The sequence below is a fragment of the Diabrotica undecimpunctata genome, chromosome 10 (assembly GCF_040954645.1).
Source record: "Diabrotica undecimpunctata isolate CICGRU chromosome 10, icDiaUnde3, whole genome shotgun sequence".
Classification (NCBI taxonomy): Eukaryota; Metazoa; Arthropoda; class Insecta; order Coleoptera; family Chrysomelidae; genus Diabrotica; species Diabrotica undecimpunctata.
The window spans coordinates 67,959,704-67,974,496 of NC_092812.1; the positions used below are offsets into that span (position 1 = coordinate 67,959,704).

Below are 14,793 nucleotides of genomic sequence, written 5' to 3' on the forward strand. Positions count from 1 at the left end.
CTGCCAATGCATTAGATGTGTTTGAAAGAAAAATATTACGTAGGATCCTGGGCCCAATAAGTGAAAACAACAACTGGCGAATTAGGTATAATAGAGAAATATACGAGCAATATAGCGAACCAACTCTAGCACAACATACTAAACTGCAGAGATTAAGATGGGCAGGGCACGTGGTCCGCATGCATGAGAATAGAATCCCCAGAAAATTATTAAATGCAAGAATGCAGGGAAAAAGACCTGTTGGAAGACCTAAAAAGAGATGGGAAGATGAAGTCGATGAGGATGCCAGGAACTGCCTGGGAACGCGTTCATGGAAAAGAACAGCGGTAAATCGAGATGATTGGAGAAGCCTGTTGAAGGAGGCCAAGGCCCGATTTGGGCTGTAGCGCCATTGGATGGATGGAAATAATTCACACAGATTTTCTGGTCTACTAGCATCTTATAGTTTGTTACCCAGGAACTTTACACCTACAAGGTCGACTTCCACATGCGGAAATATTTTAGATCAGGTATATACAAATTGTGATGATTGTATAGGTACTGTAAATGTAAATACTGAATCAGATCACGATATATTCCTTATGAGGTTGAATTTTATTAATCTAACCATGACATCAGTTCGAAATACTTTCAGAGTAACACATGAAGGCGCAACAGATGCATTCAACAATCTCTTGAGTAAAGAAACATGGCAAGATGTTTATCATGCAACTGATGTTGATAGTAAATATAACGTCTTTCATGATAAATTACAGTTCTATTTCAATATTAGTTGTCCTATTAGAAAAACCAAACATTACCAAAACAAAAAAAAACATGGGTCACACAAGAAGTAAAATATTCTTCAGATAGTCTGAAGGATTTTTATATTTTGAGTAAGGCATACCCTGAGCTAAAAGCTCTATATAGACAAAAAAAATATCAGCACAAAGTTCTTGTTGAGGCCACAAAGGGTCAGTTTTATTTTAACAAAATCTCTGAATCCTCTAACAAAAACAAAACCACATAGGCTGTTATAAATGACCTTAATGGAAAACAAAAAAAATCACATAAATTTTTTTCTAAAAATAGGTGATACTAGGATTACAGATTCAGATATATCAAACAAATTTAATGATTACTTTATTAAACTTTAATTTAGTAAAATAATTAAACCAAATTTGAATTTTCAGCATTCCAACGATTTTGTTCAAAATAGTTTATTCCTATCTTATGTAACAGAAGAAGATATCTTAGACATAATAAAATATGGAATTAAAAACAAAGCATCGTGTGGTTTTGAAGAAATATCAGGTATAGTAAGTAAGAAAATTGCGTCTTAGATTTTGACACCACTTGCTCACATTATAAATGCTTCTTTCAATACTGGTATTTTTCTCAGTATGCTGAAAACTTCTATCATTTCCCCGGTATTAAAACAAGGTGATCCTAAATCAATGACAATTTTTTAACCATTGTTTGTTCCATCTGTGATATCTAGGATTATTGAATATGCAATGCTAAAACAACTTTTACTATTTTTAGATATCAACCAAATTATCACAAAGCATCAACATGGATTTCGAAATAAATTTTCTACTTCCACAGCCATTAACAGTTTCTACGAGGAAGTCTTAATCTCAATTGAAAACTGTGAAAATCCAACTGCCATTTTTTGTGACCTCAGTCGTGCTTTGGGTTGTGTGCAACACGATGTACTCCTCGATAGATTATACAGATATGGTGTTAGGGGAGTTGCCCATAGTTGGTTTGGTTCCTATCTGAAAGACCGGCACCAAATAGTTAGAGGGAAAAATAACTTTTTAAGATTTCAATGTCTGATTCGATTGTTAATAAGAATGGAGTACCACAGGGCTCCATATTGAGCCCGATATTATTTATTTTGTATATTAATGAACCACCATATGTAATGTCTGATGCATTTGTATCAGTTTATGCTATATCGCGATAAAGACATAAATTTTTACAAGATAAAATAACAAACTCACTGAATACCTTCTCTGATTGGTCCAGTAGTCAGTCGCTCCTGTTCAATGTTCACAAAATTAAATTTTTATCATTTACATCCCGTTCAAATTCTACTAAACCTGATTTAAGTATTTCCATCAATGGTGAGGGTATTTTGAGTTGTAGCGATAGTTTTTAGGAGTGACTTTCGACTTTCATTTATCTTTTAAGACTCACTTGTATGTAAAAACTCAATTCTAAATGTTATCAATTGAGAAATTTGCAATACTATACAATACAAGCAATACCTTCGTCTTTTTTATTTTTCTGAGGTACAATCGACAAGGAGTTACGGTAAAACTGTCTAGGGTGGCTCTTCTAATATAAAGGACGTTTTCAAGGCCCAAAAGCATATTGTCAGATGTATTGCAGGTGTTCCGTATGGTTGGTCTTGTAAAAACCTATTTAGACATTTAAATATATTAACAGTGTATGGAATTTACATTTTGGAATTATTGATACTAATTCATAAAAATAAAAGAACTTTTTATGTAACAGTAATATTCATTCACACAACACAAGAAATAAGAGACAGTTTATAGTACCATATCGACATTTAGAAATAAGTAGGAAGTCATCGACTGTCTGTGGTTCACTACTGTATAATCAACTTCAAGTTCAATTAACCTCAAAAATTTAAAAACATTAATTCAACTACAGCTTCTAAAAACCAAGTCAAAGAGTACCTAGTGACTATGTGTCCTTATACACTGGGTGAATATTACGAGAGTGTATCTGTGAATGCTCAAGCTGCAACATAACCAAATTTAATATTATTTTAATTATATGTCTATATTGTACGTTTTTATGTATTTTAATCTTTTAAATATTTTTAATGTATTGTTTCCATTTTTTTGTAATGTTTAATGTTTATAATTTTAGTTTTGACTTGCTGTAAACATTGTTGTACCTTACAGTCAAATAAACTATCTATCTATATATCTATCTATGCAAATCAGTGGAGACAAGGTATTCGATGATATTGTTTTAATTATAACTATTTTAAGGGGTGAGATTTAGGGGTTACACTGTGACAAAATGTTGTTTAATGTTTTATGACATTCATTCACTTCATTAAAATATTATTTAAATCAATTTCCGGCTTTAATTTAAAATTATAGGATTTTTTCTGGTAGGGGTAGTCTTCACCTCTAAAAATAAAAAGCAAACAACGACAGTGGAGTCTAAGTAGAACCTAAAATCAAATTGTTATGCAATTTGGTGGTGACACGGAAAATTACACGATATCGTCATACTCGTTCATTTACTGGCCTGATAGGTAGATAATAACATTTCGGTAGAATTCAACATACTGTGAATATTGTGAATTTAACACTGCAGGAGATGAACGATTGATCACAACATACTGGAAGAACATGGGACTAAAAGAAAAATTGACATGATTAATTCAGGGAACGTGAGATTGCTTTAATTTTTGTAATATTACATTCATTATCAATCATTAGCGAATTCTACGTTGTTTCAGAATTTATATTCTTGTAATAATTGTTTAACGATTTTTTCGCAGATAAATATACCTAATGAAGAAATTAACAAATATTTCGTTATTTTTTGCGTTTTAAAACAGATAACATAAACTATAAGCACTGCACTAAAAAGCGAGTTAATTATTGTAAGTTATGACATAGATGTACGTCTATGTAAAATAACATACACTGCTTTATTTCCCAAGAATTTTTCATTTGGAATTACCGTAAAGAAAGTAAGTAGCTAAGTTTTTTCTTATGTTATTACTTAACAGCATTCTCATAATTATGCATGAAAATTTTGAAGAGATACCTTCTTACACAATTGTTCTATTGTTTTCTCCTTAGTCTAACCTGTTGGATAACAACATTTGATATATTTCACTGATATTTCGTTTTAAGACATTGTTCACAAAATATGTGAGAAAAAAATTAGTTTGTTTCCTTCAGACTTAAAAAATACTTTCTCGCAAAATTACAGATATTTAAAATATGTATAATTATACTAAAAATACATCAACTTGATATTTACAGATTTTTGTTTTCTAAGAATGAGAATAAACTATGCCGCATTTCTACAAACTGAAAGCACGGTAGGCTGATTATCCACACGAAAATTATCTCTTACAAAGTAATCCTAATAATTTCACCAGTAAATACTAAAATTCTAATTCCAAAGCAGATGTTTGTATTTTCTGACATACCTCCTCGTTTGAGCACAAAATAAAATAGAGTAATACAGTTTAAATACTTTTTTAAATAAAATATGTACTAAAGGATAAGGGCAGCGCCGGATAAATGGGCGGGAAAGCCCGGGGCGCCAAATTTTGAGGGCGAGAATATAGAAATAAAATATTTTCTTACATTCATTATTTTTGTAGATTTTAAAAATTAAAATTTATCATTTATCATAAGAAGTTTATTATACCAACAACATGAGGGTACTTTGTATTCACTTGTTGAAGTGGACCTTGTTTATGCCTGATGGCACATTTGGTAAATATTTGTTCTACTGCCTCCATCTTCAGATCTCGGTAGATTCAGCTGTTTTTTACGTATCATGGGGCATCAACGCTGCTCCTTAGTACCCTATTTTAAAACCTCTCTATTACTTCAATGTTTTTTTACTGGCGCTATTCCCAGAGCTGTGCGCCGTATGTCCATATTGGCCTTAGTATTTGTTTGTAAATCAGTAGTTTGTTATCAATGAATAGTTAAGTTTCTTCTTCCAAGCATTCAGTTGATCTTTCTAAATTTTATGTTGAGTTCATCTCTCTTCTTTTTAATGTGAACTTACCAACGCAGTCTCTTATCCAAATGTAACCTCAGGTATTTTGCGTAATCTGCAATAGGGACATGAAAGTTATCTATTCTAATAGGCTAATTTAATTCTCTTTGTAGCCTTTATAACTGATGCACTTGTTTTATACCCTAAATTTTAATTCTCCATTTTTTTATCCAATGATTGACTTTATTTACTGAGATCTCTTCTTAATGGTCTTCTCCAACTGATAGGATAGCTTGATCGTCAGCGAAAGTACCTATCATATTATGTTTAAGGTCTGAAATATCATATTGTATTGTATAATAAGTCGAGTAGCAATCCCAGTACCCTACCTTGCGGTTGCCCCGATTTGATTTCTTTCAGTCCAGAACAGGCCTTCACCTGCTTGACTCTGAAAAATCTGTTTAAAATGTAAGTTAAAATGTAAAGAATAGTTTTATTTTCATTTTATTTTTTAAATGCATGTTTACAATCTACTCATAAACAGTACATTGAGTAATTAGTAAATGTGATGACAATATAGACTTTATTTGGGTATCGTCCAATGACAGTTCTCCATTTTCACCCGTGTAACCAGGTCTTCTAGTGAAGTCCTCTTCAATCTTCGTTTCTCCATTGGTGGCTGATATAATTCACTGATAATTTGGCTGTGGTGCGTTGAAATAAGAATTTTGGCCTTGTTGGCGTGAAGTGATATGGCATCCTTTACAGTTGGTGCTTCTAGGTCATTGTGGATGGTTGCGTTGTTCACATACCAAGGGGCGTCAGCTATTATACGCAATGTGGTTTTCATTGGCAGGTCTGCAAAATTTTATGTTTGAAGGCTTGCTACAGCCCCAGAGTTCTACGACGTAAGTCCATATTGGTTTTAGTACGACTTTGTAAAGCAGTATTTTGTTCTCCAATGACAGTTGTGACTTTCTACCAAATAACCAATTTATTTGTTTTAATTTTATATTGAGCTGAGATGTTTGGCGTTAATGTGTTGCTTCCGGTGAGCTTTCGGTCCAAATGCGACCCAAGATATCTCACAATGTCTGCAGTAGGAATAGAGCATTGTTTAGACTAACTTGTGGACAAGTGCGTCTTCTTGTTGTTAATGTGATTTGAGCTGATTTTTCGTTATTGTCTTTAATCGTCAACCAATTCTCTAATGTATGCAAGTAATTTTGTAGCTTTTCAGATGCTATGTCTGGGTCTTTGTTTAAAACTAAAACGGCTGTATCATCGACAAAAGTCGCCACTGTGACGTCATCTGTAATAAGTATGTTAGCAGTAAAGATTAGGCCAGTGTCCTTAAAGGATGGGGACACGAAGAAAAAGAAGCATTACAAAAAACATTGTGTGTCATATTATTTTTTAAATAAATAAATTTTTACACAGTTCTTTATTGAGTAATTTTGGTTTTTTGCCCTTTTTTAATTTTCAGTACATATGTATATTCTTGTATGAAAGGGTGCCAAATTTTGATTTGCCCGGGGCGCTCAAGACCCTAAAATCGGCCCTGGATATAGGCCAGTAAATAAACGAGATATACAATAATAACAGCATTTTAGATAAAAATTGACAGTTAAGAAAAAAGTATATTCGTATAAAAAATCTAATGGAAAATGAAAAATGAAAAAGAATAGAATGGATCAGACAGAAAACCAAGGTTACTGATGTAATCCATAGAATTAAATCTTTAAAATGGCAGTGGGCGGGACATTTAGCGAGAAGAACTGACAATGGGTGGTCCACTAGAATTACACTGTGGTATCCAAGAGGCGTCAAGAGGCCAAGAAGACGTTAAAATTTAAGATGGGACTATGACATAAGAAAACAAGCCGGTACATCATGGCACAGAACAAGGAATTTTAGACAATCGTGGGCAGAAATGAAGAATGACTATGTAAGGGAGGCTGCACCATAATCGGTAGAATATGCTGAATATGCTATTAAACCTATGACTATTTAATACTTACTTTTTGCAGTTCCTTCATTCGAGTCGTTAATTTACCATATTCCCAAAGATCAACTCCAAATTTGAGCGCCCAATTTTTCACCCTGAAAATATATAAATTGTATTAACTAGTATTTACCAAAACAGTAACACAGTATGATTTTACAAAGATCATTATAAGTTATCTATATAGACTGTCCAATGGAAACACATTGGGATTTCCATTCAATTGGTTATTTAGTTTCCATGTAAATAGAACTTATTTTTAATTATTTATTTATATTGATAAGTACTACAGACGCATTTGTCAAAAAATAAACGAGGTCTACAATAATCACAGCATCTTAGATAAAAATTGAGAGTTAATAGGAAAAATATATTTGTATAAAAAATCTAATGGAAAATGAAAAATAGAAGCAACATTCCAGCAGAAGAAGAAATGTGTCAATAAAACAAATATAGCAAAAAAAATTATACCGTGGAATGATCTTTTTCCCTTAAGTATCGAATAATTAAATATATAAAAATGTATAAGAATTTATTTGATACGCCCCTGGCTGGTACGTAACAATAATCTGAAGTTTTTTTTATGTAGGTGTATATGCAAGACATATAAAGAAAATCTTAACTGCTTAGTGTCTATTTGCGTCTTATAATTAAATAAATTCACACAAAAATTTGAAGGCTCTGCAATTTAAGGTCCATCATCGAATCTAAAGCGAAGTTAAAAAGAAAGAAGAAGCGAAGAAGAAGTGAAGAAGCGAGGAAGAAATTAGGGGAAGCCTGTGTTTAATTTTGGACGCAGAAGGCTGAATAATGATGATGATACAGGCAATAAAAAATATATCAAAAAGAATAAAATATTTCTTTGATTCATTAATGTGACAAACGGAATCAAGTAATCTTGTAAACGGGCAATATTTTATAGCACTGAATATTATAGCTTGATTTTAATATAAAACTTCTGCTGGCATGTTGCTACGGAATAAAATTTGCTTGCTTTTTGAAGAGATGTTCTTTATCGGTTTTTTGTTTATTATTGATAAAATTTTGATTATTTACTGTAGATAAAACCACATGAGAAACCAAGAGATCCAGTTCAGGATCAAAAATGTCAAGAGCCCAGACAAGTACTGTTTACAATTTTTTTTTTTTCAGTTCCGAATGTCCCATATAAGTTTTGTTAATAGACCAGAGAAATTAGTACATAGAAATGACTTTTTCGTGACACTCTTTGACACAGGTATCTAACAATTGCTTTTGATAACAACAATACGTAATAAACACAATATGCAAAAGGATAAACGTCATTTTTTAGAGACGAGCGAGCTCATGGTAAACTTTAACGAAATAGAACCTTTTCCATCCATAAAAGTAAATATCTACTAACGACTAGCGACATTTACTAACGAGAATATAAATCGGAAATCGAATTTAGGATATGGCCCAGACCTGTGTTTTCTAAACGTTGCAAAACAAACAGACGACCGATGCACAGAAAATGCTCTGGCAAGTTGTATCCACGTCATACAAATTGGTCTAGGCAGAATTCCTTTTGTGAAAACGACTTTCTAATACTCCATACTAGAGTAAAATGTAAAGTAAAATAGACAGGTAACGTTTGATTTTGTTACAGCGTATCACCATTCGCTGATATGCAAATTTCTGCCTCTTCATCTCTTGGCCAATAAATAATTTAAATATTTACTTTTATATAACAAAATCAGAAATCAAAGAAGCCCTGAAGAAAATGAAAAATAATCGAACCCCGGGTGAAGACGGAATAGTATCAGAAACACTAAAAATTGGAGGGGATATATTACTTGAAAAAATTAAACAACTTTTCAATATCTGCCTTCACAGCGCCAATATTCCAACAGACTGGAACAACGCTACTATGATTCTGTTACACAAAGCAGGAGACAAAGCAAATTTAGAGAATTACAGACCGATTAGCCTCCTCAGCCATATATATAAGTTGTTTACGCGAATACTAGTTAAGAGAATGGAAAGAAAATTAAAGACTTATCAACCAAGGGAACAGGCAGGATTCCGAAAAAGTTACGGAACAAATGACCATTTACAAAGTATAAAAACCCTAATATAGAAAGCAGTGGAATACAATAAACCTCTAGTTCTAATATTTATCGATTTTCACAAAGCCTTTGACTAAGCAAAATATTACAGGCATTTAAAGAATGCAGGCTAGATTATAGATATACTAAATTATTATACAAAATATACCTGCAGGAAACAACCACTGTCAGACTACATACTAACAGTAGTCGCATAAAAATAGAACGGGGGGTTAGACAAGGAGACCCAATGTCACCTAAACTTTTTAATACGGTGCTAGAACATGCTTTTAAGAATTTGGATTGGATGAGAAAGGGAATAAAAATAGATGGAGAATATCTAAACAACTTACGATTCGCCGATGATATACTTATAATAGCTGAAGATCTAGGTATGGCAAGAGAGATGGTACAGGAACTCGTTGTGGCTACAGAAAGTGTAGGTTTAAATATAAATATCTCGAAAACAAAAATCATGACCAATTTGGTACCCAACCAGAACATCAGTATTGGGGGGAAAGAAATAGAACTCGTAGATAGATATAAATACCTGGGACATGAAATTATGATTGGCAGGGATAACCAGACTCATGAACTGAAGAGAAGAATCGGCCTTGGGTGGGCAGCATTTGGAAAACTGAGAGAAACTTTTAAAAGTGAGCTGCCCACATGCCTAAAGAGAAAGGTATTTGATCAGTGCGTCTTCCCAGTCTTGAGGTACGGAGCAGAAACACTTACCTTAACAAAAACAGCAGCTACCAAACTGAGAGTCACGCATAGAAGAATGGAGCGGTCCATGTTAGGTATAACTCTGCGAGACAGAATAACCAACGAAGACATCAGGAGAAGAACCGGAGTGACTGACATCATCGGAAAGATAGCCAGACTAAAATGGAGATGGGCAGGACACATAGCCAGAATGACAGATGGGCGATGGACAAAGAGGTTATTGGAACGGAGGCCAAGGGAAGACAAGAGAAGCGTCGGTCGACCACCTACAAGATGGACTGACGATTTAAGAAGACTCAATAAAAACTGGATGAGAGCGGCGCAAGATAGACGGGGTTGGAAACATGAGGAAGAGGCCTATGTTCAGCAGTGGACTCTTGAGGCTGGATAATGATGGGTGGAAAAGGTTTTATTTCGTTAAAACTTACCATGAGTTCGCTCTGAGAAAGCCAGAATACATTTTTGTAAAATGTATTCTGAAAAGATATTATCTATAATTATAATACTCAAATATTTAAGTTGTTTATTGTTATAACCTTTTCTACTAATTATGATAAGAGAAAAGTAAAAGTTTGCAAAATCAATATTTATTTTCAATGGTTTAACAAAATATCCGGTTCCATAAACAAATCACAAATCAACTAAATGAATTTTTATGATTTATTCCATAAGGTACCAAAATTAAAAATAAAAAATCAATTTTCATCGAAAGAACCAGAGATATTGCGACTTTTACAAATTTGAATTTACAAATTCAGTTTTTATAATAGTAAAATCGTTCGCTTTTAAAGGAATCTTTTTAATTTTTTTTTTTTTTAAACTTGAACTTCTAAACTTTCAAATGGTTCTTTTTAAATTGCTTATTGAGTATAAACAAAGCCCAGGTGAATATTTAAAAACAAGGGCTAACTTGGATTTTAAGGGTCGTAAGACATGTTTTTTAATTCGTATAAAAATGCCAACATGGCGAATAAAAAAAATAACTTTCCATATGTTATTGCGTCTAAGTTATTTTAAATGTTTATGAGCTTATAATTATAGTACTCTTGCAAACCTATTGTACAATATTTAACATAAACTTTTTAATAGTTAAATGATTTAATTTGATAAACTAAGCGTTTTTCTTTAATTTGGTGCTTTCAGCCAAAATTTATTTTCCCCAAACGTTATTTTCCATGAAAGATGAAACTGCTGAACGGCCCTCAGTCTCCGGTGGCTTCAACACCCTCAACCAAGGTAGCGGTTGGAACAGGTTTGAAGCAGAGGGTGCTAAGAATCCCCGGAAAAAATCAGGTTACTACAAAGAGCGACAAATGCATATTACTTCATACAATGTTAGAACTCTTATATCAGACCAGAAGATGATGGAACTGGAGGAAGAGTTGAAAAACATAAATCGGACTTCATCAGCCTCAGTGAAATAAGACGAAGAGGAGAAGCCCAAATTACTCTTAAATCAGGTCACATATTTTATTTTAGAGGTGAAAAAGACGCTTCAAATGGTGGAGTAGGATTTATTATACATAGAAAGCACATACAAAATATAGTTGAAATATCAGTATAAGCCCCAGAATTGTATATCTCGTCTTCAAACTAAATGCGAGATATAACCTTAAGGTAATCCAAACATATGTTACAATATCTCGGCCACGTTATGAGTAGGGAAAATGTGTTGCTACAATGAATAATGCAGGGAAAAATACAGGGAAAACGAAGTATTGGAAGAAGACGCATCTCCTGGCTCAACAATCTGAGAAAGTGGTATAATTGCAGTTCCATCGACTTGTTCAGAGCTGCAATCTCAAAAGTGAAAATAGCTGTGATGATTACCAACCTCCTTAGAGGAGACGGTACCTAAAGAAGAAAAAGAATCCAGACATATGCTCCAACGACTACACACTCGGATGAAGAAATCGAAAAATTTTATGAGGACCTAGAAACAGTGTTACATGCAACACCAGCATATTACATAATAATTATGGGCGACTTTAATGCAAAAATGGGGTTTAGACAAGATCATGAAGAAGTAGCAGTGGGTTAGTATGGCTATGGCGAAAGAAATGTACGAGGGCAAAGATTGCTGAACTTCCTACGCAAGGAAAATGTATTCATGATGAACTCTTTTTTCGATAAAAAGCCCCAGCGTAAATGGACATAGATGAGCCCAGATGGCAGTATGAAAAATGAAATAGATTATATCATAACAAACAGAAAAGAAATAATCAAAGACATCTAACTCAACAAATTTTTCATCTAACACACAACATAAATTGGCAGCCTATCATAGTATGTTACATAGATTAACAGAAATTCCGATGTCAAAATATAACTTCGTAATGGATACAACGAACAAACAATTAATAAAATTTTAAATCAAAAACTACACAAGAAAGCCCTGAAATTAGTATTTCCACCACCCAGAAGAAAAAACCCAGTACCTTCTGCTGGATTACATATACAGGCAAAATATCAACAAAAATAGCCAAACACATAACAAAAGAAAGGAATAACACCAGCTTTCAGAATAAATAACAATTTAGGCAAATATATTAAAAACAACAAGAGCCAAAATAAAAAGCACTTACACAGTGGTGTATACAAACTTAAATGTGGCGATTGCCCAAAAACTTACATCGGTCAAACTGGTAGAAATTTCACCTTCTAGATCATAATCATTCTTTTAATGACGAATTTAAAATTCTTCACATTTAAAATAAAGGCCTTAAGCTATCTTTGTTAGAATCTATGGAAATTAACAAATTAAAAAGCACAAATATAATTTTGAATAACCAACTTGACACAAACAGTTCTCCCATCCTCAACCTATTTCATTAAAGACTATAAAGTGTAAACGCATGCCAAAAATAGATCACTACAGGATCATAGCGACAATGCGCTGTCCTGAGTTTCTGCAATCGGTTAGTAAACCATGTTGGGGTTCTATTACCCAGGACCTCCACATGAAGAGCATTTGGCTGATAGTTGTGCCCCTATCGCGGATCAGAGTGCTATAGGGGGGAAAGGGATGGTCTAGAGCATTGGAGCGCGGTGGGGTGACTCCTATATTTACACGAGTTAACACACCTCGCTCCAATGAATTGTTACACCCGAACGTAATTCTTAGGGGTGAATGTCTCATAGGCTGGGTTTAATCAAATTGCTTGCTTGAAATAGATCACTTGAGAAAGGAAATCAGCCGAAACAGCTGTAGTGATAATAAATAATAAATTTTGTGGAAGTTTTTGAAAACAAAGTTTTCAGTGTTTTATTGTAAAATAAATAGTTTATGCAAAGTTTTCAGTGTTTTATTGTAAAATAAATAGTTTATGCATAATAACATTGCAGATAATAGCTTTTTGGGATAAAAAATTTTAATTTTGCAATAATTATTAAGTGAGTGTTTTTGAAATTTTTGAAGTTGTATATTTGTGATATTGTCCTTATTCCGATGCGAATTCAAAGTTTTTTGTGCATTTTTAGAAAAGTTAGTATTCATTTTCAAAAAATCGCATTTTAAAGCTTTTATTATTTTGCAATAATGTAGCAACAAATTAACAAAAATAAGTTTACAAACCCTCATTTTAAATGATTTTGTATGATTTTTTGGTAAAATGTCACTTTTCCATATAATTTATCGGTCTTCACCTTTAGTATTTAAAATCAAATAGAAGTCTAAAGGCTCGTACAGACTAGCACACGCATGCGGGAGAAGCCACGCATATGCGTGCGTACTCAAACCATTCGCGCTCAGAGCATTCGTTGAAATTAGAAATCACCGCATATGTATGCGTGCTCAAGGCGCTCCATCCATTCGTGAAAAAATGTCTGAGGAGCTGCTTATGGTTAGTGTGGCGTTTGTAGTTATTAGTTCAATAAAAAAGAAAAAACAAAGGAAAAATAGGCGATGGTGGACGACGCATTTATTTAAAAGAAGAACCCTACAAATGAATTCCGATTTACTAGTAGATTAGGCGTTAGAATCTAATACTGGACAATTTCTGCTCATTTTCTTCTTTACAACTGCTGAATCTATATCAAGATTTCTTAAAATCAACTCCCTTGCATCTTCTTTTTGTGTTTTTGAATAATAAAACTTATTTTGTGGATCCCATAATTTTCTTCATATAAATCTATTAATTGCAAACATTGTTCATTTGACCACTCCATTTTACACATAAGTCAATAAAATGAATAAGACTCAATAAATCCGAACTTGTCTTGCAAATGCAACGAATCCCCACGCTATCCGTCTAAATTGAGCGCGAACGCACACGTATGTTTCTTTGATGTGTGCGAAAAAACCGACACCACTCTGGCTCGCAGCATGTGTGCTCAAGTCATTCGCGAGAAGCAACGCATGCGGCGAGAGGTTACGAAAGCGCCGTCCACATTTGCACACGTATGTGTATTCGTGGCTGCTCACGGCATGCGTTTGTAGGTCTGTACGCGCCTTTACATTGTGTATATATTTTTTGTTAGTAAAAAATTACGTTTAATCTTTTGCATGTTTTGTTTATTACATATTGTCAATACCAAATTTATCAAAATCAGTTGTAAGATACCTGTATCAAAGAGTGTCATGGGAACATCTTTAGTTCCCTGGTCTACAAGTGTATGTCGATGGATTACATTTTTTATAACAAGCGACAAGTCCTTGATTTTAATTACCTTAAAAAATACTGTTGAATTATAATCGAGCTTAGATAAAAACGGAGCAAATTTACTACAAAAATATTATAAAAGCAGTACCAGAATAGTAAATATTGAACAGAGTGGTGGATTGGATTTGTTTTTTAAATTTAAATTTTTCTACACATACTTGGGACTACTTCTTCAATCTACTCTACTTGTGTGGTTATTGAACAATATATGCGTTTATTGGCTATGTAATTAAAAACGTAAAATAAGATACACAATATTTAATATCAGTTCAAGGCTCTGGCTATAAATATTTCTTGACCAACAGAACAAATATAGATTTCACTTAATAAAACATTTCCAAGCAAAAATACAAAACATACACATAAGTTTTAAAATAACCTTTGTTAAACGTAAACAAGTTGTAATAAACAAGTCGATATTTTTGTGCGACCTGAAAAAAGATTTCTCATCGTTCTATATAAACTTTTATATTATATACCATAAAATCCAAAAAAATTGGTTAAAATGGAAGGAAAATAATATATGCCTTGGCAACAAACAGATATCGTTGCGAATTAAGCAACATAAATTGTGTACAACTGTAGATATATAGTGTTTTTCCAAATA

The 14,793-nt window shown here is 33.1% G+C and overlaps 1 protein-coding gene across 1 annotated transcript in view; it reads right to left on the bottom strand.

The window, feature by feature from the left end:
- stol (voltage-dependent calcium channel subunit stolid) overlaps positions 1 to 14,793 on the bottom strand; it is a 164,817-nt gene that overhangs the window by 143,066 nt on the left and 6,958 nt on the right. Inside the window, exon 2 of the mRNA XM_072546474.1 lies at positions 6,744 to 6,825. Within this exon, the coding sequence (XP_072402575.1) occupies positions 6,744 to 6,825 (82 nt within the window). The remainder of the gene's footprint in view (positions 1 to 6,743; positions 6,826 to 14,793) is intronic.